The sequence below is a fragment of the Rhineura floridana genome, chromosome 3, assembly GCF_030035675.1.
Source record: "Rhineura floridana isolate rRhiFlo1 chromosome 3, rRhiFlo1.hap2, whole genome shotgun sequence".
Taxonomy (NCBI): Eukaryota; Metazoa; Chordata; class Lepidosauria; order Squamata; family Rhineuridae; genus Rhineura; species Rhineura floridana.
The window spans coordinates 210,193,172-210,214,979 of record NC_084482.1 but is presented as its reverse complement, the minus strand read 5'-3'; the positions used below and the strand labels follow the sequence as shown (position 1 = coordinate 210,214,979).

Here is a 21,808-nt window from a genome sequence, read left to right as displayed (position 1 = left end):
GGGAGGAAGGAGGAAATGGGGTGGCAAGGGGGGACATCAACAGAAAGGGTACCTTCCTGTCTGTCCTAACCCCCCCCTTTCTGCGGACTCGGCTTTTGTGTTCCGCTGGGGGGGGTAATTGGAGGCGCAGCCCTGCGAGTTGCAAGGCGCAAAGGTAAGGAGTGGGCTTGCTCTGTTCCTGAGAGAGGGGCAGGTTTGAGCAGAAGAGGGAGGAAATATGGGTGGATGGGACCTGGAAGTGGACCTGGGTGCCAGAGAGAGAGAGAGAGAGAGAGAGAGAGACCCAGACTGCAGTCATGAGCTGTCCGCAGGGAGGGGTGCATGTGCAAGGCATGCCCGTTCCCCATGATCCCCATTTTATTTTATTCTTGAAAGAGTAAGTTTCTAGCATTTGCAAAACCTGAGATACGAGGAAAACTATCCAGGCGCCCTTCTCATTTGCTTCAGGAGAATGGACTGCCTTCAAGTCGATTCTGACTTATGGGGATCCTATGAAGAGGGTTTTCATGGTAAGCGGTATTCAGAGGGGGTTTACCACTGCCTTCCTCTGAGGCTGAGAGGCAGTGACTGCCCAAGATCACCCAGTCACCTTCATGGCTGTGGGGGGATTCGAACCCTAGTCCAACACTGTAACCACTACACCACACTGGCTCTCAGGAGAAACCAGCCTTTGTTTCAGCCTTTCGCCAATGTCCTCCGGCAGTTTCGGACTGCAACTCCCATTTGGGGCTGAAGGGAGTTGTAACCCAGAACTGTCAGAGGGCACCAGGTGAGCGAAAGGCTGCCTTATTTATTTGTCTGGAGTATTTCCTTTGCCCACCCCCCTTCTGGAAATATCCCTGGGGACACCCATGCTTGCAACCTTCTACACCACTGGTTCCCAAACCTTCCATCTCACGGATCACTTGAAGATTGCTAAGGGTGGCAACTGCAAGGCGCTGTGCTAGAAGCTGCATAATTTTAATGGTATTTTTACAGAGGTGCTGTGGGCCGCCTTAATGAGGTGGTCCACAGAGCACAGTTTGGGAACCCCTGCTCTGTACTCACTTACCTGGGAGTAAGTCCCTCTAAACGTGAGGGGACTTGCTTCTGAGTATAGGATTTGCTTTACCACTCCTTTTAAGCCGCTCCTGTGGTAGCCAGAGGATTGGGGGGGGAGCTGGCAATTTGTGTCTGCTTATACGCAAGAACCTTTGAGGAATCTTTAAGGGAAAGGCCGTAGCTTGATGGTGGAGCCTCTGCCTTGCAGCAGAAGGTCCCGGGTTCAAACACCAGCACCTCCGGATAGGGCTAGGAATGCTCCTTTGCTTGAAATTCTGTAGAGCCACTGCCAGTCAGTGTAGACAATATTGAGCTAGATGGACCAATGGTCAGTATAAGGCAGCTTCATAAATTCCTATTTTTAAGAAGAGAGCCCTGGCTTAATAGGGCTGGGAATGTCCCCCGTCTGCCAGTCAGTGTCTGCAATACTGAACCAGACGTATCAGTGGTCTGACTCTGGATAAGGCAGTTTCCCATGTTCCTGTTTAAACAGCTCTTCATTTAGAACCATGTGGACTGGAATCTTGTTTCATCTGTAAGGGGAGGGACCACGGCTCAGTGGCGAAGCTCCTGCTTTGCATACAGAAGGCCCCAGGTTCAGTCCCCAGCGTCTCTTGGTAGGGCTGGGAGAGACTCCCTGCCAAAAACACTGGAGGGACACTGCCAATCGGTGTAGACATTACTGAGCTAGATGGAGCAATGGTTGGACTTGGTGTAAGGCAGCTTCCCCTGATCTGTGGTGCTCCTGCTGCTTTGGAAGTGGGGAGGGGGGCAAACTTTCTTGGATACAAGCGGTGGGTATGGTGAGGGTGGCCAAAGGTGAAGGAGGATGGGGCGGAGATGGGGCAGTCCTTGGGGTCACTTCTCTCCCTCTAGCGTGATGATAATTATAGGATTCTATTAAGTAGCTAAAAGGGAACAACATACCGTGGGATACCAGAAAACCAAAGCATGAAGAAGAGCAGGAAAACTGCACTTGCCAAGGACTGAAGATTCAGGAGGTGTCCCTTAGTGATGAGATGAGATGGGATGGGGGAGTGCCAACTCCTCTGCAGCTCCTTGTTTGGCTAGAGTGGAACTTCCATGGTTAGAGGCAGTGTATCTTTGAGAAACAAGAGTGGGAGAAGGATATGAAGGAACATAGGAAGCTGCCTTATACAGAGTCAAATGCGTCGGTCCATCTAGGTCAGTGTTGCCTACACTGACCGGTGGAGGCTGTCTGGGGTTTCAGGCAGGGTTCTCTCCTAGCCCTACCTGGAGATGCCAAGGATTGAACTTGGGACCCTCTGCACGCAGGGCAGATGCTCTGCTACTGAGCTACGGCACTTCCTTTCAGCATTTACTATGTATAGCACAGTGGGGAGGAGAGCCTGGCTGGGAGTCCAGAGTCTGTGAGTTCAAATCCCCGCTCGTGTCTCCTGGGGGTCAAGGGCCATCTAAAGATCACCCCCACAGTGAGTGGCTCAGGGGTTACGTGCCCTGTCACCTGTGCAGCCGTGGGCAAGCTGCAGAGTCCCAAGGAGCCCAGTTGCCCCCCAGCTGGCAGTTGCGGACAAGGAAGGGGCTGGCTTGTGCAGCTGTGGCAATCTGAGCAGGCCCTAGCCAGCTGGGGAGGACTAGCCTCAGAGGGAGGCAATGGTAACCCCCCTCTGAATACTGCTGACCATGAAAACCCTATTCATAGGGTCACCATGAGTAAGGATCGACTTGAAGGCAGTCCATTCCCATTTTCATGTCCTGCTCATAAGTTTCCTGGAGACATCTGTCCAGGTCCTTGAGGAGGCTGAATGGATCTTACTCTGATCCAGTGGGGCACCTCTGAAGCCATGTGTAGGGAACCGGTAGCCCTTTGGATGTTATTGGGCTCCCTCTCCCATCTGCCCCATCCAGCACGGTCAGTTGTCAGGAATGATGGGAGTTGTAGTCCAGCAAGATCTGGAGGCTTACCCCTGTCTTAGAATCACCCCGTTCTGTCTGTTGCCTTATTGGTTTGTTTGTTTCGTCTTGCATTTCCTCCAGTGTGAACAGCTTGTCAGCAGTCAGGGAAAGACTTCTGTATGAACCCTCTTTGGCCAGAGACCTGGTTAGATGATGTGCCCAGTGACTGACAGCCAGATCCTTCTCTGCCACATCATCTACACTGTGGAACCTCCCTCTTATGTTGACATACTTGCAAGCCACAAAACTACCAACTGAAGTGTTTTATCGCCTTTGCAGACGAAGACTGATGGACTGAGCTGAGCGAGGGACATCCCCCACCCCAGTGAGCGGAGATGGCTGCAGAGCCCGGGGGAGAATTCGCAGCGGCTTCCCTGGATCTCCGTCTTCAGACAGCTCCAGAGGAAGGTGTGAAGCCAGGGACGAAAGCCGAGCAGGTGGGATTGGCAGAGCCCAAACCAGAGATGGAGCTGGAAGGAACAGGAGGCCCCTCTCCTGCCACCCAGAGGGGGACGGCGGGACTGCATCTCGGCTGGGCAGAGCCGCAACGCATCAAACAAGAACCAGAGGAGGAACTGTCGTCACAGCAATGGGAAGCCCAATGGCAGGAGTTCCTTCAGACAGTGCAGTCCTGTGGAGCAGAAGGAGACCCACGTCTTCCGGGGACTCTGCCGTGGGGTGAGGCTAAGTCTCGCATGCCCTCCTTCGAGGGAGCACCAGCCGACAGCCGGTGGGCTGGAGAAGCAGAGAGTGAAACCAGACTCCCACCTGGAACAGCCCGGCAAGCCAGTTCCAGGCCAGACGCCGCAGGCGAGGGAGACGTCGGGCAAACGACAGACATCAAGACGGAGGACGCCGTCGGCTCAGAGGCCCAGCGCCGGCTCTTCAGGCAGCTCTGCTACCGGGATGCCCAGGGGCCTCGAGAGGTTTACGGCCGGCTCTGGGAGCTTTGCCACCAGTGGCTGATGCCGGAGAGGCTCACGAAGGAGCAGATCCTGGACCTGGTGATTCTGGAGCAGCTCCTGGCTGTCCTGCCCTCGGAAATGGGGAGCTGGGTGACAGAGCGAGGCTGCGAGAGCTGCCTGGAGGCCGTGGCCCTCGCGGAGGATTTCCTCCTGAGGCAGCGAGAGGATGAGAAATCGGAACAGCTGGTGAGAGAAGTGTCTCATCCGGGTAGCGTTGGGTGGTCTAGAGCAGGGGTTCCAAAACTGGTCTGTGGACCGAGCTTCGTTCAGCTGGTCTGTGCTGTGTCTGTGGGTTTGTGGTTGGAGACAGCACATCCATTGCATTAAAAATCCATATTGATTTTTAATTGTATTTTAATTGCTACTTTTCTTTGTTTCTTTTTAATTAATTTTATTTGCATATTTAACAAAGAAAAATGAAAAACAAAAGGGTTATATAAAAAGCAAAATAAAAATATATTATTATTATCAATAATAATAACAATAATAATAATCCCGCTCTTCCTCCCACAAGAAGGCCAGGGCAGCAAACAAAAACTTTTCTTGTCCTGCAGTTAATCCCTGAACTACAGGAACGTCGGTTAAAAACACATAAACATCTACAAATATCAAAGATTTGCCAGTACAAAATTGACAGCATCATCATACCAAAAAGAATATATCACTGAACACGCCCCCGTGGAATGCTATGGAATTCAACTAAGCAGGCATAAACGTAATTAAGTGGTCTGCCGTGACCTGCAGCAATTTTCAAGTGGTCCCTGGGGGTCAAGCTTGGGAACCACTGGCTTAGAGTCAAGCAACAGCCATGAAATGTGGCTGTTCAGCTTGTATACTAGCAGCGTTTATTTATTTTATAGGTTTTTAAAAACTGCTTCACAATCAGAAGCTATCAAGCCGTGTACAGTAAGAGAAAACGAGATACAGTACAAAAGATACTGACTGTAAAAACAATTGATATTCCATAAAACCTGAAAGGTTGCCTCATCCCTTATATACCCAGCTGATCACTGCGCTGTGCAGGTGAGGGCCTCCTGCAGATGCCATCTCATCAGGGGATCCTTTCTGCACAACTTAAGAAACGGAGCTTTAGTGTTGTGGCACCTTATTCCCTCCCCTTAAATATTAGACAGGTGCCGTCTCTGTTATCTTTTCAGCTCCTACTAGAGACTTTCCTCTTTCAACAAGCCTTTTAAATAGAGACCTTATCCCAGTCTGCATCTGTATTGGAATTAAGATTTTTTAAATTGTTTTATTACTTGCTGTTCTCCCTTTGGGAGGAAGGGTGGGATATAAATATGAAGAAGAGGACCAGGTGATACTGCGGGGAGCCTGGCTGCTGCATACACTGGTGACCTCGAGACTGGACTACTGCACTGTGCTCTGTGTGGGGCTGGTCTTGGTCCAGAAGCTCCAGCTTGTGCAAAATGAAGCAGCCGGACCGCTTGGGGGGGCAGATGGCCAATAGGTATGAGGTATGAGACTGTGCTGGGACCATCAAGGGGCAAGTTTTTCCACCTGCTTTGCCCCACCCCTCTGCCTGGACCATATCAGGAGGAGCTGCAGACTGAGAGGTGCTGCTGCTGGGGTGAGACTGTGCTGGGACCATCAAGGGGCAAACTCTTCCACCTTCCTTGGCCCCCACCCCTGCTCTTAGTGACATTTTTCTGGGGACTGTCTCTTACCAGGAAGATGAATGCTTTTGGATAGCTGTTGATGCTTTTTAGAAATGCTATAATTTTGTCGCTTTGATTTTTTGTAAATGGTATTGTTTTTATTTGTATTTTGTATTTGTGTTTTTTATTTGTGTGTAAGCCGCCTTGGGGGCCTTCGTGGCCAAAAGGCCGCCTATAAATAAAACAACATAACATAACATAAAGCATCTGCACTAGCTGCCCCATATGTTTTTCTCTTTCAGGGATTGGGGACCATTGAAGAGGTGGTAGTATGTGCCCCTAAAGGAGAAAACGCCCTGCTGGATCCAGGCCGAAGAGTCGAGCACAGGGATGTTGTGCAGGAGAATAATGAAGACAAGGCGCCTTTGGGTAAAAAAAAAAAAATTCAAATAATCTTTCTGCTTGTCCTACTCTGTTCTGAACTTTACATGAAAGCTTGAGCTAGATTTGGGTTCTGTTCTCTGTTCTCTGTCCATCTGTTGGAGTGATTTGTGATTTTCTACCGGGGGCGCTCTATGTGATTCAGGACAGACAGAAGAAAGTCCTTCTTCACCCAGTACGTAGTTAAATGATGGAATTAGCTGGCAGAATGAGCAGTGATGACTACCAGCTTGGGTAGCATTAAAAAGGGGTTGTATATTAGGGGTGGAGAACCTCAGGCCCAGCAGTGAATGCAACCCTTCTGGCCTGCAGAACTTTCCCCAGACCACATCCATTACTGGTACCCTGAGTGGTTTTACATCTGTGATGTGTCCTCGAATTCTGATCATGCCTTCTGCCTGCCCGGAGGGAGGACGTTTCTTTGATATTCCTATCTGTGACCCTTCTCCAAGTCCCCTTGCCTTTAAAATGGAAGTGTGTGATGCCCAGGGAAAGGACCTTGTTGGAGAAGGGCCGTAGCCCAGTGGGTAGAGCACCTGCTTGGCATGCAGAAGGTCCCGGTTCAGTCCTTGGCATCTCCAGGTAGGACTGGGAGAGTCCCCACCTGAAACCCCAGAGAGCTGCTCCCAGTCGGTGTACATAATACCGAGCTAGAGTATATGCCAACCTGCTGTTCTTGTTATGTGCCTTCAAGTCGATTACGACTTATGGCGACCCTATGAATCAGTGACCTCCAAGAGTATCTGTCATGAACCACCCTACGAGTGTATTAAAAAGTCATTTGATATCATTAAAAAAAAAATCAAATTGAAAAAATTAAAAAAATCTGGATGGTACCCAAAACTGTGTCATTCTGTTCATAGAAGGCTCTTTGATCCAGGAGAGGCTTGTGCAGACAGACAGGTGGGGGGGTCATTTTTGCAAATTTGGCCTTCCCTTTGTAGCCCTGTGCCCTCCAACAGCTCTAGAGAGTTCAGGGACCTTTGGAACAGCATGGGAGATAGCCAGAGGGGGTGATCTTGGACAAAGTTTGGGAATTTGGTGATAATGATTCCTACTGTTTTAATTTGTGTAGTTGTTTTATTGTGTTTTAATGTTTGTATCATCGGTCTGTAAATGGAATAGAAGCCTATTTTGACATTAAGCAGTAGATAAACTGATGATGATGACTGGATGCGGCATCTTGCTCATTCCACAACTCTTTTTGTGTGCATGTGCTCAACAGATTGTGGACAGGTGAATGAATGCAGAGCGAAAAACGGTCAGCTCGAAAGCCCCACGCGAGTGGAGTCTTTGCAGAGGACCTTCCAAAAGAGAACAGCAAAGGTGCCTTCCTGGAGGGAGGAGCAGGAAAAGACTTCTGAGAATCAACAGAGACCAAAAAGGCAGCAGAGAAACCGCCCAAAGAACAGAATAAGCAAATCCATTTCTTGTGCAGACTACCTTCTGCGACAGAGATTCCACACAGTGAAGAAACCTCATCGGTGCTCTTACTGCGGGAAAATCTTCAGTGGTAGATCACACCTTATTATTCATGAGAGAACCCATACTGGGGAGAAACCCTATAATTGCTCTGCATGTGGGAAGAATTTTAGTCGCAATTCACACCTTATCGTCCATAAAAGAACTCACACTGGGGATAAACCATACAAGTGCTCTTACTGTAGCAAAACATTCAGTCATAAATCTCTCCTTATTAAACATGAAAGAACCCACACAGGGGAGAAACCCTATAAGTGTTCCTACTGTGGGAAAACCTTCAGACAGAGGTCCTGCCTTACGATACATGAGAGAACCCACACAGGGGAGAAACCATACAAGTGCTCAGTCTGTGGGAAGAGCTTCACTTGCAACTCGCACCTTGTTGAACATGGAAGAACTCACACTGGGGAGAAACCCTACAAGTGCTCTGCCTGCGGGAAGGACTTCAGATGCAATTCGCAACTCGTTAGACATCGGAGAACCCACACGGGAGAGAAACCGTACAAATGTTCCATCTGTGGCAAGAGCTCCAGTTATAAATCAGACCTTATTAGGCACGAGAGAACCCACACACGGGAAAAACCCTATCAGTGCACTAAGTGTGGCTGGGGCTTTATTTGGAAATCACAGCTCGTTAGTCATCAGCGAATGCACAATGAAGAAAAGCCTTGGCACAGGCATCAGGTCACTCTGGGGAAAGCTTTTGTCATCACTCACTTCACATGATAGATGGGAGAAGCCATTTCTATCAAAATATCCACCTTGTATCACATGGAAAAAAGCATGCTCCCATGTGTTACGTCTGTGGCAGCGATAGGGAGTTCAGAACCCATAAGGCTTACTCTCTTCCAACCTCCCCTCTGCCCCCAATTGCATTCCTCTGTTTTGAGGCTCCCTCCTTGCAACCCCGCTCTCCAATATCGCTGCGCACGAAGAGGGGTTCCATGCTCCCACCATGCATTTCTTGCAGAGAGGTGGGGCGGGAAGGGGACGTCCCTCATTTACACTCTTTCCTTTAGCTCTGTTGTTGTTGGTTAACCCTTAAAGAGCAAAGTGGCTGAAGCTGCCTGGCTGCTTCGCATGGAGAGCGAGGGGAGGCGGGAAGCCCCTTTCTGGCCGGTGACCCTTCTCCATAGTAAAAATAAAAATGCCATCCACATTTTTTTAAAAAAAGGCTTCGAGGGAACAGCTTAGGTTAGCCTAAACCCTGTTTCCTTTACCTGTTAGATTTCTCTGTGCAGGGACTTTTTGTGTTTACTTGTATGGAGGAACATCCCACTCTGCTACAACCCTCCTGCAGTCTGAAGTGACCGAGTCCAGCCAGAGACAGATTTCCTGCCTAACACCTCACTTCTGTAACTCTTGTGTTACTGTGGTGAGCACCGACAGTGCACTCCTAAGACCTGTGAGCATCCTGCAAGCAAATCAGGAGGAATGCTCGTGGTCGCCTTACCTGCCCATAAACAAATCAGAACAAATGCGCAATAAAGATATGAGAGAGTCGAATTCTGCTGCTTCCTAAGTCTGCTTGAAGCTGGTAGCCTAAAAGCAGAATTCTCATGAGTGTCTCTTATCCACACTTCACCGGGAGGTCCCAGGGTTACCATTTCAAGAGGATAAAACCATCCCCCAGCTAAGATACAAAACAATACGTAACTAATTTATAGCTCATGAAATTGGAGTTCTTTGTATGGATTCTGGTTGGCGCTGAAGGAGAGCAAGGCTGTCATGCCTTTATCAGCTGAGTGGCAGGCAGGTATTAAACAGAGTAAGCCTTTTCTAGTCCGGAACGAAAATTATGGGGAAAGCTTCACCTGTTTGATATTGTATTTGTCAGGCATCTTGTTACTTGCGTGTGACCCCTGGTTTATCTTTGGGCACTCCTCCCCCCTCCACCTGCCAAAGAGGGTGCACATTTGCTCATGACGTGAAGGGGATGTATATTTGTGTCATCGTCTGTGAGTGCAGCAGAGGGTGTGATCCACATCCAGTGGACCAGGCCCAGAAAATCCTCTTGGCAGTTTGGCACCCCTGGTTACCCCAGGGAAAGGCATAGGAGTGGTGGGAGGGCAGGCTTGAGGGATGAATCCCGACCGAGTGAGTAGTGGAGGAGGCCAGCAGCAGGCCAGAACGAGAAGACCTGCAAGGCTGAATCCCAGGAAGCTCTGCCTGAAGGGGTCTGGAGTTTGGAGGAGGTAATCAGGCGCAGCAGAACTTGATCTCTATTTCCTCATCCCCAACGTAAGGAAAAAAACAAAGCACACCTCTCATCCTGCCTGATCCAAGGGCAAGGAGGAGCTGCGGGTGAGAATTCTCACATGTAGCCTGTGCATGCAGTACTTCTTGTGTGTGGCCCCCAGCTTTGTACACATGTGCATAAGTCTTTGGAGGAGCAGCAGCAGAGTCCTCAACATCATGCGTGCCCTGGGCCCCATAAACCCTCTGGGTGGCCCTGCAAACCTGACCGCAGGGGTTGTGGCGCCTAAGGCACTCCTCGGTCAGGGTGCAATTTTTTCTAGGGCTGGCCTTGCATACTTTATTATCAATAACACACATCCCATTTAGGTTTTTAGAACAGTTTCTGTATCTTTTTATTTACATGCATATTTCTGGTTTAATAACTTCCATTAAGATTTTACACATGGACAGTTTGATTTCCTATTTATTTTGCTGACATGTTTGTTTCCAGTTTAATAACTGGCATAAATACTTATTTCGGTCTATTTTAAAAGACATAATCTTTGCAAGACATCAGGTTTCCCAGTTGATTTCTGCATTCCCAGTTCTGTCTCTTTCTAAAGTCATCCTAGACTTTTGGCAAATGATTCCACTTCTAGCAGATAAAAGGGTGCTCTGAAAAAACCATTTGGCTCATAACGGATTGTCACGTGACCTCTAGGAAAGCATACCTGTGAAACATTAGGTTAGTCTTTCCAACTATGCGAGAAAGATTTGAATCCTGGCGATACACGCTTCAGGATCAAGGAGCTGTGGACATAAAAAGAAAATCAATTCCATCAAAATATAATATTTATTAGCAACATTCTGACATGTTCCATTAATTTTTTTAAAATAATTTTATTGAATATTTAATATACAGGGGGGGAAACCCGAAACAAACATTTAACAGAAACAACCCTATCCCTGGATCGCTGAGGATATTATATATATATATAAGCATAATGAACATTTACTCAATACATTGAGAAAAAGAATAAGAGAATTATAAATATACTTTATAGAATACAATTCAATGTTTATGAGTTGGTTAGCAAAAGAAAATTAAGAAAAAAGAAGTTTCCTTTTTCTTTAAGACAACCAAATGGATCTAGCTGTAGATGGGAGTTGATCATGTAAACCATGTTTATTTGTGTAATCAATAAATAACCGCCAGGTGGCAACATGTGCATCTGATTTAGTCTTTAATAGAAAATGAGCCAGGGTGGTGTAGTGGTTCGACTGTTGGACTACGACCTGGGAGACCAGGGTTCGAATCCCCCCACAGCCATGAAGCTCACTGGGTAGCCTTGGGCCAGTCACTGCCTCTCAGCCTCGGAGGAAGGCAATGGTAAAACCACCTCTGGATACCGCTTACCATGAAAACCCTATTCATAGGGTCACCATAAATCAGGATCGACTTGAAGGCAGTCCATTTCAATAGAAAATGAAGGTTATGAGTAATTTTATCTAATAAAGTTATATTCCATATATTTCTGTACCATGTTGTTCAAATTTTCTAATAATTTCCAATTTTGCACAACCATTTGACGAGCTGCCATTAATAATTTAGAAATCAACGGTTTAGATTTCAGTTTAGCATTTTCATCTCTAAACAATTATAAGAGGAACAGTTCAGGAGTAAATATAATATTCTCTTCTGTAATATTTATGAGTTCCTTGTGCACTAAATTCCAAAATGGGATAATTTTAGGACATGTCCACCAAGAATTAAAATATGTACCTTTGTTGGAGCATCCACGCCAGCAAAGTGGGTTCATGTTAGAGGATGTATAAGACAAACGGGTTGGCGTTAAATACCTTCTATGTAGTGTTTTAAGGTTAATTTCTTTATGGGTAGCAGATACAGATTTATTATATTTAAACAAGCAAATATTTTTCCATTCCATGTTATTCAATTCAGAACCTAAATCTTGTGCCCACTGAGTTTTAAGACCTGTAAGTTGTCCCATTTGTGAATCTAGTAATATTTTATAAAACACAGACATGATACCTTTACCTCTAAATCCCAATGTTAACGCTACATGTTCAAATGCAGTAAGCGGGCGAGTAGCATGAACTCTAACACCTGGATCTTTGAGAATGTGAGTCAATTGGAAAGTGTGAAGCCAACCTAAATCGAAATTCAGTATATTTACTCTGAGCTGATCCAATGTAATTGGGCAATCCTGTATGTAGAAGTCTTTAAGCCTAAAGTAGCCACACCGTTCCCATTTTGCAATGTGTTTCCTAAGTGTCTCATCTTTAATACTAGAATAAGATTGTAGTGGAGTAAATGGAGAATATATTGGTGAGATTTTTGATTGCCAGTTTTTCCAATTTAAAAAGGTAGCTTTTGTAGATGGATTGATTATGGAGTGTAGGACAGAGTATTGTAAGCTTGTAAATGGTAATGAACACGATGGTCTGAGCTGTAACATACAGTCCTCCAATTGAATCCAAGTTTTATTAGTTCTCGTAATTATAAAGCTTAATTGACAAAGCTGAAAGGCTGAATAATAAATCTGTAAATTAGGGAGTCCCCGTCCCCCTTTATCCGTGTGAATGTAATATAGTTTCTTTGCTAACCAAGGTTTTTTCTTTTGAAACACAAATCTATTTAATGTGTCTTGCCATTTATTAATCTGTTTTGGATGAAGGAGGATGGGAAGAACTTGAAAGAGATACAAAAATCCTGGGATTATATTCACACGTATGGAAGCTATTCTTCCCAATATGGAAAGATTAAGTCTAGACCATCATTTTATGTCCTTTTTAAGTTTACTTATCAATGGGTAGAAATTAAGTCAGAATAATCGGGATAGTTTTTTGGGAATTTGTACTCCCAAATATCAGAATGAAGTATTACAGATTGATAGTTCCAAATTTTTATAAATTTCTATTTGATGACCAGGTGGTGTATGAAAAACATACCTGATAATGTGCAAAATGCGGCGGCCAGATTGCTGACAAGGACCAAGCGGTCCGAGCATATAACACCTGTTCTGGCCAGCTTGCACTGGTTCCCAATATGTTTCCGGGCTAGATTCAAAGTGTTGGTATTAACCTATAAAGCCTTATACGGTGCGGGACCACGATACCTTGCGGAACGCCTCTTCCGATATGAACCGGCCCGTGCACTACGTTCTGCTACGAAGGCCCTCCTCCGGGTTCCAACTCACAGGGAGGCCCGGAGGGTGATGACAAGATCTAGGGCCTTCTCAGTGGTGGCCCCCGAACTATGGAACAGTCTCCCTGAGGAAGTACGCCTGGCGCCGACTCTGCTCTCCTTCCGGCGCCAGGTCAAAACCTTCCTATTCTCTGAAGCATTTTAAATTACACTGATTTAATTTTAAAAATGTTTATTGTATTGGATTGTTGATTGTATTTTAGTATTATTTTGTTATTCATTGTATTTTTATGCTATTTTATGTTCACCGCCCAGAGAGCTATTGCTAGTCGGGCGGTATATAAATTTAATAAATAAATAATAAATAAATAAATAATTTGTTATAATTAATTTGGAGTCCTACTACCTCTGCAAATTTATTCAACTCTTCTTTAAGAGGTTGTGCTGCTGACTTTGGATCCCCTAACATTAATACCATGTCATTGGCATACATATTAATTAGATGCTCATCTCCCACCCCCGGTATCCTGCCACGTTGACATTGCTGCATAGATGTGCATCTAACGATTCCGGGGAAAGGGGGCACCCTTGTTTGGTTCCTCTTTCAATAATAATTGGAGTTGAATACAGTTTGCCAGTCCTAATCAGAGCTTTAGTAGGGACATATAAACGTGATATTGTTGATATAAAGGCCTCTCCCAACTTAATTTTTTTTAAAAAATTTACTAAATAGTCCCACCCTAAACAATCAAATGCCTTGAAAATATCTAATGAAAGGACTCCCAGGGAATATTTATATGTCGTTGTGTGGTGAATTACATTCAAAAGCTGTCTAATTGGTTCTGGATGAAGCCTGTCTGGTCTGGGTGAATTATATTTGAGATCATAGTATTAAGACGGGTCGCTAAAATGGAGGTAAATAGTTTTTGGTCTTGGTTTAATAGATTTATAGGTCGATTTATAGAGGAAGGCAATGGTAAACCACCTCTGAATATCTCTTACCATGAAAACCCTATGAACACATTAAGGCAAGGCGCTGAAGCCTGCTAAACTACAATCCCCACCCCACACCCCTTCTTATGTGACTCGTCATGCATTCCAGAGGTGTTGTGCCAAGAACAACAAGGACAGCCGTTAAGACACAAAATTAACTAAGAGCTACTGAATAAATGTTATCTCCTGCTTGACAGGCTTCCCTTAGGCACCACAGAAGAATCCCATTGTTCCTTAGAAAGTAGCCTAAGTTTTTCAGAGCAAGAAATATACACGCAGGCACACACACAAAATCAGCAGATTTCCAGACCCCTCCTTGGCGGGGGGGGGGGGGAGAGAAAGTTCCTGGTTTTGGACCAGAGCTCTTACACATCACTTCAGCTGTATTCAACTGCCCACTCCTGGGCCTAGGATAGGTAATCTCTCTCTCTCTCTTAGGGTTCTTTAATCTCTGTAGTTTAAAGTTATGAATGGGTTCGGATATTAATGATTAATGCTGCCACGCACCCAAGTAATTCTGTAATGCTATTCTTCTCTTCTCTCAATAAAAGAAAGCTTTGCTTTATTTTGGATTGGATCTGCAATTTCTTGGGTTATATACGCACCATTTAGTCACACTTCAGGACAAAGCGCTTGTTTTTATCCCTAGCAAAAGATACCCCTCCTCTCAAGGAAGTGTGTTCCATGGGACATGTGGGTCGCAGGTTCACACTCAGGTTCCCAAAAGCACTTGTAACAAGAGTATCCAAGATGCAACACAAGATAGTGCTGGAAGATGAGACCCCCAGGTCAGGAGGCACTCACTGAGCTGCTGGGGAAGAACAAAGGACAAGTACGAGTAGCGCTGTGACTAATGATGCAGCTGGGTCAAAGCCGAAATGAAGCCCAGAGGCTGATGCGCACAGATGCGAAAGGAGAATCCAGAGTTGTACGACACACACAATAGGAACATAGAATGTGAGAAGCATGAACCAGGGAAAGTTAGAAATTGTCAAGCAAGAAATGGAATGTATCAACATTACTTGGCGTGAGTGAATTAATCGGGCAACTACAAAATATTTTATGCAGGAAATGAGAAATTAAAAAGAAATTGAGTTGCTTTAATAGTGAGAAGTGATGTAGCAAAAGCAATTAGGAGCTACAATGCAAGGTTGAGCAAGTGATATCAATGAGATTACATGGGAAACCTATTAACATAACCATCATCCAAGTCTATGCTCTGATGACACAAGCAGAAAAAGAGGAATTGGAGAAATTTTATGCAGAAGTACAGGAAGAAACTGATCAAACACCAAAACAAGATGTGCTGATAATCATGGGGGGCTGGAATGCAAAAATAGGGAACAGAATAATTAGGAATTGTGGGGAAATGGGGCACAGGAGACAGAAATGAAGCAGGAGAAAGCCAATAATTTGTTTCTTGCAAACACTTTTTTTGAGCAACCGAAAAGACGACTGTACACATGGACATCACCAAATGGTCAATATAGGAATCAAATTGATTGGTAGCAGAAGATGAAGAAGTTCCATACTTTCTGCGAAAACAAGACCAGCTGCAGACTCTGCGGTACAGATCATGAACTGGTCATATCGAAAATCAGAGTAAAGCTAAAGAAGAACAACAAAGCAATCATAATGCCAAAATACATCCCAGAAGAATATAAAGATCAAATAATCACTGGTTACCAGTTGCTTACCGGGCTCAATTCAAGGTGTTGGTATTGACCTTTAAAACCCTATACGGTTTCAGCCCAGTTTATCTGAAGGAACGCCTCCAGTATCACCAATTATGCCGCCTAACGAGATCAGCCTCACAAGACCTTCTCTCGGTCCCACCGGTGAAAACAGCTAGGCTGGTGCGGACCAGAGAGAGGGCATTTTCGATTGTGGCCCCCACCCTCTGGAACTCACTCCCTTTTGACCTCCGACATGCCCCCTCCCTGATGGGTTTTCGCCGAGCCTTAAAGACCTGGCTATTCAGGCAGGCCTATGGGATTTTTGAGGGGGATTAGTTTTTATGGAATCTTAACTGAAGATGGTTTTAGTTGAATTGATGGTGATGTTGTGTTTTGCTGATTTATATATTATTTTATACTGTATTTGAATTGTTGTATTGTATTGTTGTACGTCGCCCAGAGTGTCCGTTGACTCGGACAGATGGGCGACTAATAAATAAAATTTTATTAATTTTATTATTATTATAAGGAACAGGTTTGAGGCTTTAAACTTAGTTGAGAGAGAACCAGAAGAACTATGGAGTGAAATCAGAGACATTATCAGGGAAGAATGCAAAAAGACAATACCTCTAGTTAAAAAGAGAGAAAGACCTCAATGGATGACTGACAAAACTCTTAAAATTGTTAAAGAGAGAAGGAAAGGAAAAGGAGATAGAAACACGGTCAGAACCCTAAATGCAACAATACAGCAACTACTACATAGGGACAAAGAGAACTATTACAATAGTTACTGTATAGAAATAGAAGAGGACAACAAAAAGGGAAGAACAAGAGCCCTGTGCCAAAAGATTAGAGAAATGAAAGGGAAATTTAAACCAAGAGTAGGGATGTTGAATAATCAACAGGGGAACACACTGACTGACCGAGATGAAATAAAAGGAAGATGGAAGCAATACACTGAAGAACTCTATAAAAGAGATGCCAGGATGACAGATTCATTCACGGAGGAACCATATGATGAAGAAGCAGACATTTTGGAATGTGAGGTGAAAGCTGCTCTTAAAATACTTGGAAGAAACAAATCATCAGGAACAGATGGCATACCAATATAGTTGCTACAAGCTATTGAGACTGAATCAGTCCAAATTTTGACAAAAATTTGTCAAGAAAAAATGGAAAACTAAACAATGGCCCACAGACTGGAAGTGTTCAATATATATCCCAATTCCAAAGAAAGGGGATCCCAGGGAATGCAATAATGTTTGAACTATTACCTTAATATCCCATGCAAGTAAAGTAACGCTCAAGATTCTACAACAAAGGCTCTTACCATATATGGAGTGAGAAATGCCAGACGTCCAAGCTGGATTTAGAAAGGGAAGAGGCACCAGAGATCATATCGCAAACATAAGTTAGACAATGGAATGGAGCAAGGAATTTCAGAAAAAAATCACCCTGTGCTTTATAGACTACAGCAAAGCCTTTGACTGTGTAGATCATGAAAAACTATGGAATGCTTTACAGAAATGGGGGTGCCACAGCATCTGATTGTCCTGATGTGCAACCTATACTCTGGACAAGAGGCTACTGTAAGGACAGAACATGGAGGAACCGACTGGTTCCCAATTGGAAAGGGTGTGAGACAGGGGTGTATTTTATCATCTGAAGCCAGATTTCGACTGGACATCAGGAAAAACTTCCTAACTATTAGAGCCATACGACAATGGAATCAATTACCTAGAGAGGTAGTGGGCTCTCCAACATGGGAGGCATTCAAGAGGCAGCTGGACAGCCATCTGTTGGGAATGCTTTGATTTGGATTCCTGCATTGAGCAGGGGGTTGGACTCGATGGCCTTATAGGCCCCTTCTACTATTCTATGATTCTATGATTTGTTTAATCCATACGCAGCATATCATACAAAAAGCAGGATTGGACCAAGTTGAAAAATGGAAATGGACTGCCTTCAAGTTGATCCCGACTTATGGCTACCCTATGAATAGGGTTTTCATGGTAAGCGGTATTTAGACGGGGTTTATCATTGCCTCCCTCTGAGGCTAGTCCTCCTCAGCTGGCTAGGGCCTGCTCAGCTTGCCACAGCTGCACAAGCCAGCCCCTTCCTTGTCCACAACTGCCAGCTGGGGGACAATAGGGCTCCTTGGGACTATGCAGCTTGCCCACGGCTGCACAAGTGGCAGGGAACGTAACCCTGAGCCACTCACTGTGGGGGTGATCTTTAGCTGGCCCTTGACACCCAGGAGACACGAGCGGGAATTTGAACTCACAGACTCTGGACTCCCAGCCAGGCTCTCCTCCCCATTGTGCTATACCAGCTCCAGGGACCAAGCTGAAGGAGGTGTGAAAATTGGAGGGAGAAATATCAATAATTTAAGATATGCAGATGATAACATACTACTAGCAGAAACCAGTAATGATTTGAAACGAATGCTGCTGAAAGTTAAAGAGGAAAGCACAAAAGCAGGACTACAGTTGAACGTCAAAAAGACTAAAGGTAATGACAACAGAAGATTTATGCAACTTTAAAGTTGACAATGAGGACATTGAACTTGTCAAGGATGATCAATACCTTGGCACAGTCATTAACCAAAATGGAGACAATAGTCAAGAAATCAGAAGAAGGCTAGGACTGGGAAGGGCAGCTATGAGAGAACTAGAAAAGGTCCTCAAATGCAAAGATGTATCACTGAACACTAAAGTCAGGATCATTCAGACCAAGGTATTCCTGATCTCTATGTATGGATGTGAAAGCTGGACAGTGAAAAAAATTGGATAAGAGAATAAAAAATTCATTTGTAATGTGGTGTTGGAGGAGAGCTCTGCGCATACCATGGACTGCGAAAAAGACAAATAATTGGGTTTTAGAACAAATTAAAGATCCTCCGTGGCGCAGAGTGGTAAGCGGCGGTAACGCAGCCTAAGCTCTGCTCATGGCCGGAGTTCGATTCCAACGAAAGGAGGAAGTCGAACGGTAAAAGGGGTCAAGGTCCACTCAGCCTTCCATCCATCCATGGTCGGTAAAATGAGTACCCGGCATATGCTGGGGGGTAAAGAAAGGCCGGGGACGGAACTGGCAATCCCACCCCATATATATATGGTCTGCCTAGTAAACGTCGCAAGACATCACCCTAAGAGTCGGGAACGACTCTCACTACAAGTGCGGGGACACCTTTACCTTTAGAACAAATTAAACCAGAACTGTCACTAGAAGCCAAAATGATGAAACTGAGGTTATCATACTTTGGACACATAATGAGAAGACATGATTCACTAGAAGAGACCATAATGCTGGGGAAAACAGAAGGGAGTAGAAAAAGAGGAAGGCCAAACGAGATGGATTGATTCCATAAAAGAAGCCACAGACCTGAACTTACAAGATCTGAACAGGGTGGTTCATGACAGATGCTTTTGGACGTCACTGATTCATAGGGTCACCATAAGTCGTAATCGACTTGAAAGCACATAACAACAACAAACTTCCCTGGTAGACTGTGGGAATGCTGTGGACATAATATGACTTCAGCAAAGCTTTTGACAAAGTGCCCCATGATATTCTGATTAGCGACGTAGCTAAATGTGGGCTGGATGGAACAACAATCAGGTGGATCCACAGTTGGCTACAGAATCATACTCGAAGAGTGCTTATCAATGGTTCCTTCTCAAACTGGGGAGAGGTAATGAGCAGGGTACTGCAGGGCTCAGTCCTGGGCCCAGTGCTCTTCAACATTTTTAATAATGAATTGGATGAGGAGGGGCAGCGAATGCTTATCAAATTTGCAGATGATATAAAATGGGGAGAGAGAGCTAATACCTTGGAAGACAGAAACAAAATTCAAATTGATCTTGATAGGCTGGAGCATTGGGCTGAAAACAACAGAATGAAATTTAACAGGGATAAGTGCAAAGGTTCTACACCTAGGAAAAAGAAACCAAATGCAGAGTTATAAGATGGGGGATTCTTGGCTCAGCAATACTACATACAAGAAAGATCTTGGAATTGTTGATTTCAAGCTGAAAATGAGCCAACAGTGCGATGTGGCTGCAAAAAAAAAAATGTTATTTTAGGCTGCAATAACAGAAGTAGTTTCCAAATCACGTGAAGTACTTGTTCCTCTATATTTGGCACCGGTTAGGACTCATCTTGAGTACTGTGTCCAGTTCTGGACACCACACTTTAAGAAGGATGCCCACAATCTGGAACAGGTTCAGAGGAGGGCAACAAGGATGATCAGGGGACTAGAAACAAAGCCCTATGAGGAGAGACTGAAAGAATTGGATAGGTTCAGCCTTGAGAAGAGAAGACTTGAGGGGAGATATGATAGCACTGTTCAAGTACATGAAAGGTTGTCACTCAGAGGAGGGCCAGGATCTCTTCTCAATTGTCCCAGAGTGCAGGACACGGAATAATGGGTTCATGTTACAGGAAGCCAGATTTCAGTTGAAATCAGGAAAAAACTCCTAACTGTTAGAGGGTATGACAATGGAACCAATGACCTAGGAAGGTGGTGGGCTCTCTAGCATTGGAGGCATTCAGGAGGCAGCTAGACAGCCACCTGTCGAGGATGCTTTAAGCTGGATTCCTGCATTGAACAGGGGGTTGGACTTGATGGCCTTTTAGGCCCCTCCCAATTCTACTATCCTATGATTCTATGAAAGTATACCCAGCAGGTGGCTGTCCAGATGCCTCTTGAATACTGCCTGTGTTGGAGCTTAGTAGAGACAATCTCCTCCCTGGTTTTCTGGGGTGTTTGGCATGATGAAACAAATGGGGTAATGGCTAGAGCAACATTGACAGAAGACTCAGGACGAGTTTGACTGAACACATTTCTGGAGCCCAGTTTAGGGTTTTCCTTCTGAAAATTCTGAAAATTACTTGGGAAGACAGATGGACTAATGTTAGCATTTTGGAAGAAGCAAAGACTACCAGTGTTGAAACAATGATTCTTCAACATCAGCTTTGGTGGACTGACCATGTTGTTTGAATGCCTGATCACTGTCTTCCAAAGCAGCTACTTTACTCCCAACTTAAGGATGGAGAACGGAATATCAGCGGACAGCAAAAGAGGGTTAAATATGTTCTTAAAGCTAATCTACAAAAATGTAACATGAGCATCAAGACCTGGGAAGCTTTGGTCCATGAGTGTCCCAATTGGAGGTTGGCTATTACCAAAGGTGCTGTGGAATTTGAAGAAGCACGAGTACAGTGCGAAGGGGACAAACGAGCTAAGCAGAAGGCATGTCAAGCAAATCCTCATCATGACTCTCATCGTGACTGTCTTCCATCCGGAAACCGATGTCCTCACTGTGGGAGGCTGTGTGGATCTAGGATTGGCCTCCACAGTCACTGACCTTAAAGACCTTGTCTTGGAAGACAATCTTAGCTGGCCACGAGTGATCACCAATGGGAATGGATGAGTCTATAATTCTATTGTTGACACAGACGTTCATATACTGCGCACCAATAATAGGGTAGTTTTAAAGGAGTTAACACTAATCCTTAGTTTTTCAATTTTAAAAAAACAAGTAATCACTGCTATCAAAAATGAACATTCCACCCAAAACAGAACAGAGACATATAAACAATTGCTTAGAGGCTTACAAGGCAACTTTTAAAAAAAGTTAAACCCTTCACATTATTGATTTGCTAAAACCTCTCATGTCATCAAGCAGCCTAAAAAACAGCTGTCTGTCACGTTCCGATACAAACTGTTGATTCTCACCTCTAGCAGAAGGAACAACTGAGGCATTTCCTTCGCTCTTCTCCTGAGGCGCCCAGTCTGTCCTCCAGGGGTATAGCTGTCTGGGGTCGTGGGGGGTCATAGACCCGTTTCTTTTTATGGAGCAGGGTCCCAGCCAGGCCCCTATGAACTGTACGAACTAACTGGCAAGTGGCATAGTTGTGTAAATTTGTATATTTGTTAGGCAGAGAACAACAGCGGTCTGAAATGTGTGTGTGCCAGTGTGTGCGTTTACCTAAGAAAGCAGGCTTTTACCCTGCATTGAGATCACTGAGACTTAAGACTTAGTAAAATAAGAAAAGCTACTTTATTTATAGAAACACACAGTAGATAGGACAGGCATACCTAGTTCTAACTAACTAAGTTGGAGGCGCAATGCCCAGGCTTGTGAGTTGCCCTCATGGCTAGGAGAGAGAGAGCAGAGACAAAGGTGTCTCCTCTCTCCCGGACAGTCGGAGAAGAGAAGAGTGGAAAAGGGCGGAAGGAGGAGGGGCAGGTAAGCTTCCCTTAAGACGTATCAGTCTAACAACGGAAGAAAGTCAGTCAGAGCATCA

General features: G+C 45.0%; 1 protein-coding gene across 2 annotated transcripts; it reads left to right on the top strand.

Annotated features, from left to right (window-relative positions):
• Window positions 1-89: 89 nt before the first annotated feature.
• On the top strand, window positions 90-13,032 carry LOC133381429 (zinc finger protein 397-like). 2 transcript variants are annotated; one of them, XM_061620537.1, is made up of 4 exons: window positions 90-154; window positions 3,259-4,130; window positions 5,863-5,989; window positions 7,227-13,032. In XM_061620537.1, the coding sequence occupies exons 2-4, from the start codon at window positions 3,315-3,317 to the stop codon at window positions 8,207-8,209; spliced, it is 1,926 nt and encodes a 641-aa protein (XP_061476521.1). In that variant the 5' UTR covers window positions 90-154; window positions 3,259-3,314; the 3' UTR covers window positions 8,210-13,032. The 2 variants fall into 2 exon arrangements, with proteins under 2 accessions (XP_061476521.1, XP_061476520.1); XM_061620536.1 differs by having other exon boundaries at window positions 112-154; window positions 3,061-4,130.
• The last annotated feature ends 8,776 nt before the right edge of the window (window positions 13,033-21,808 follow it).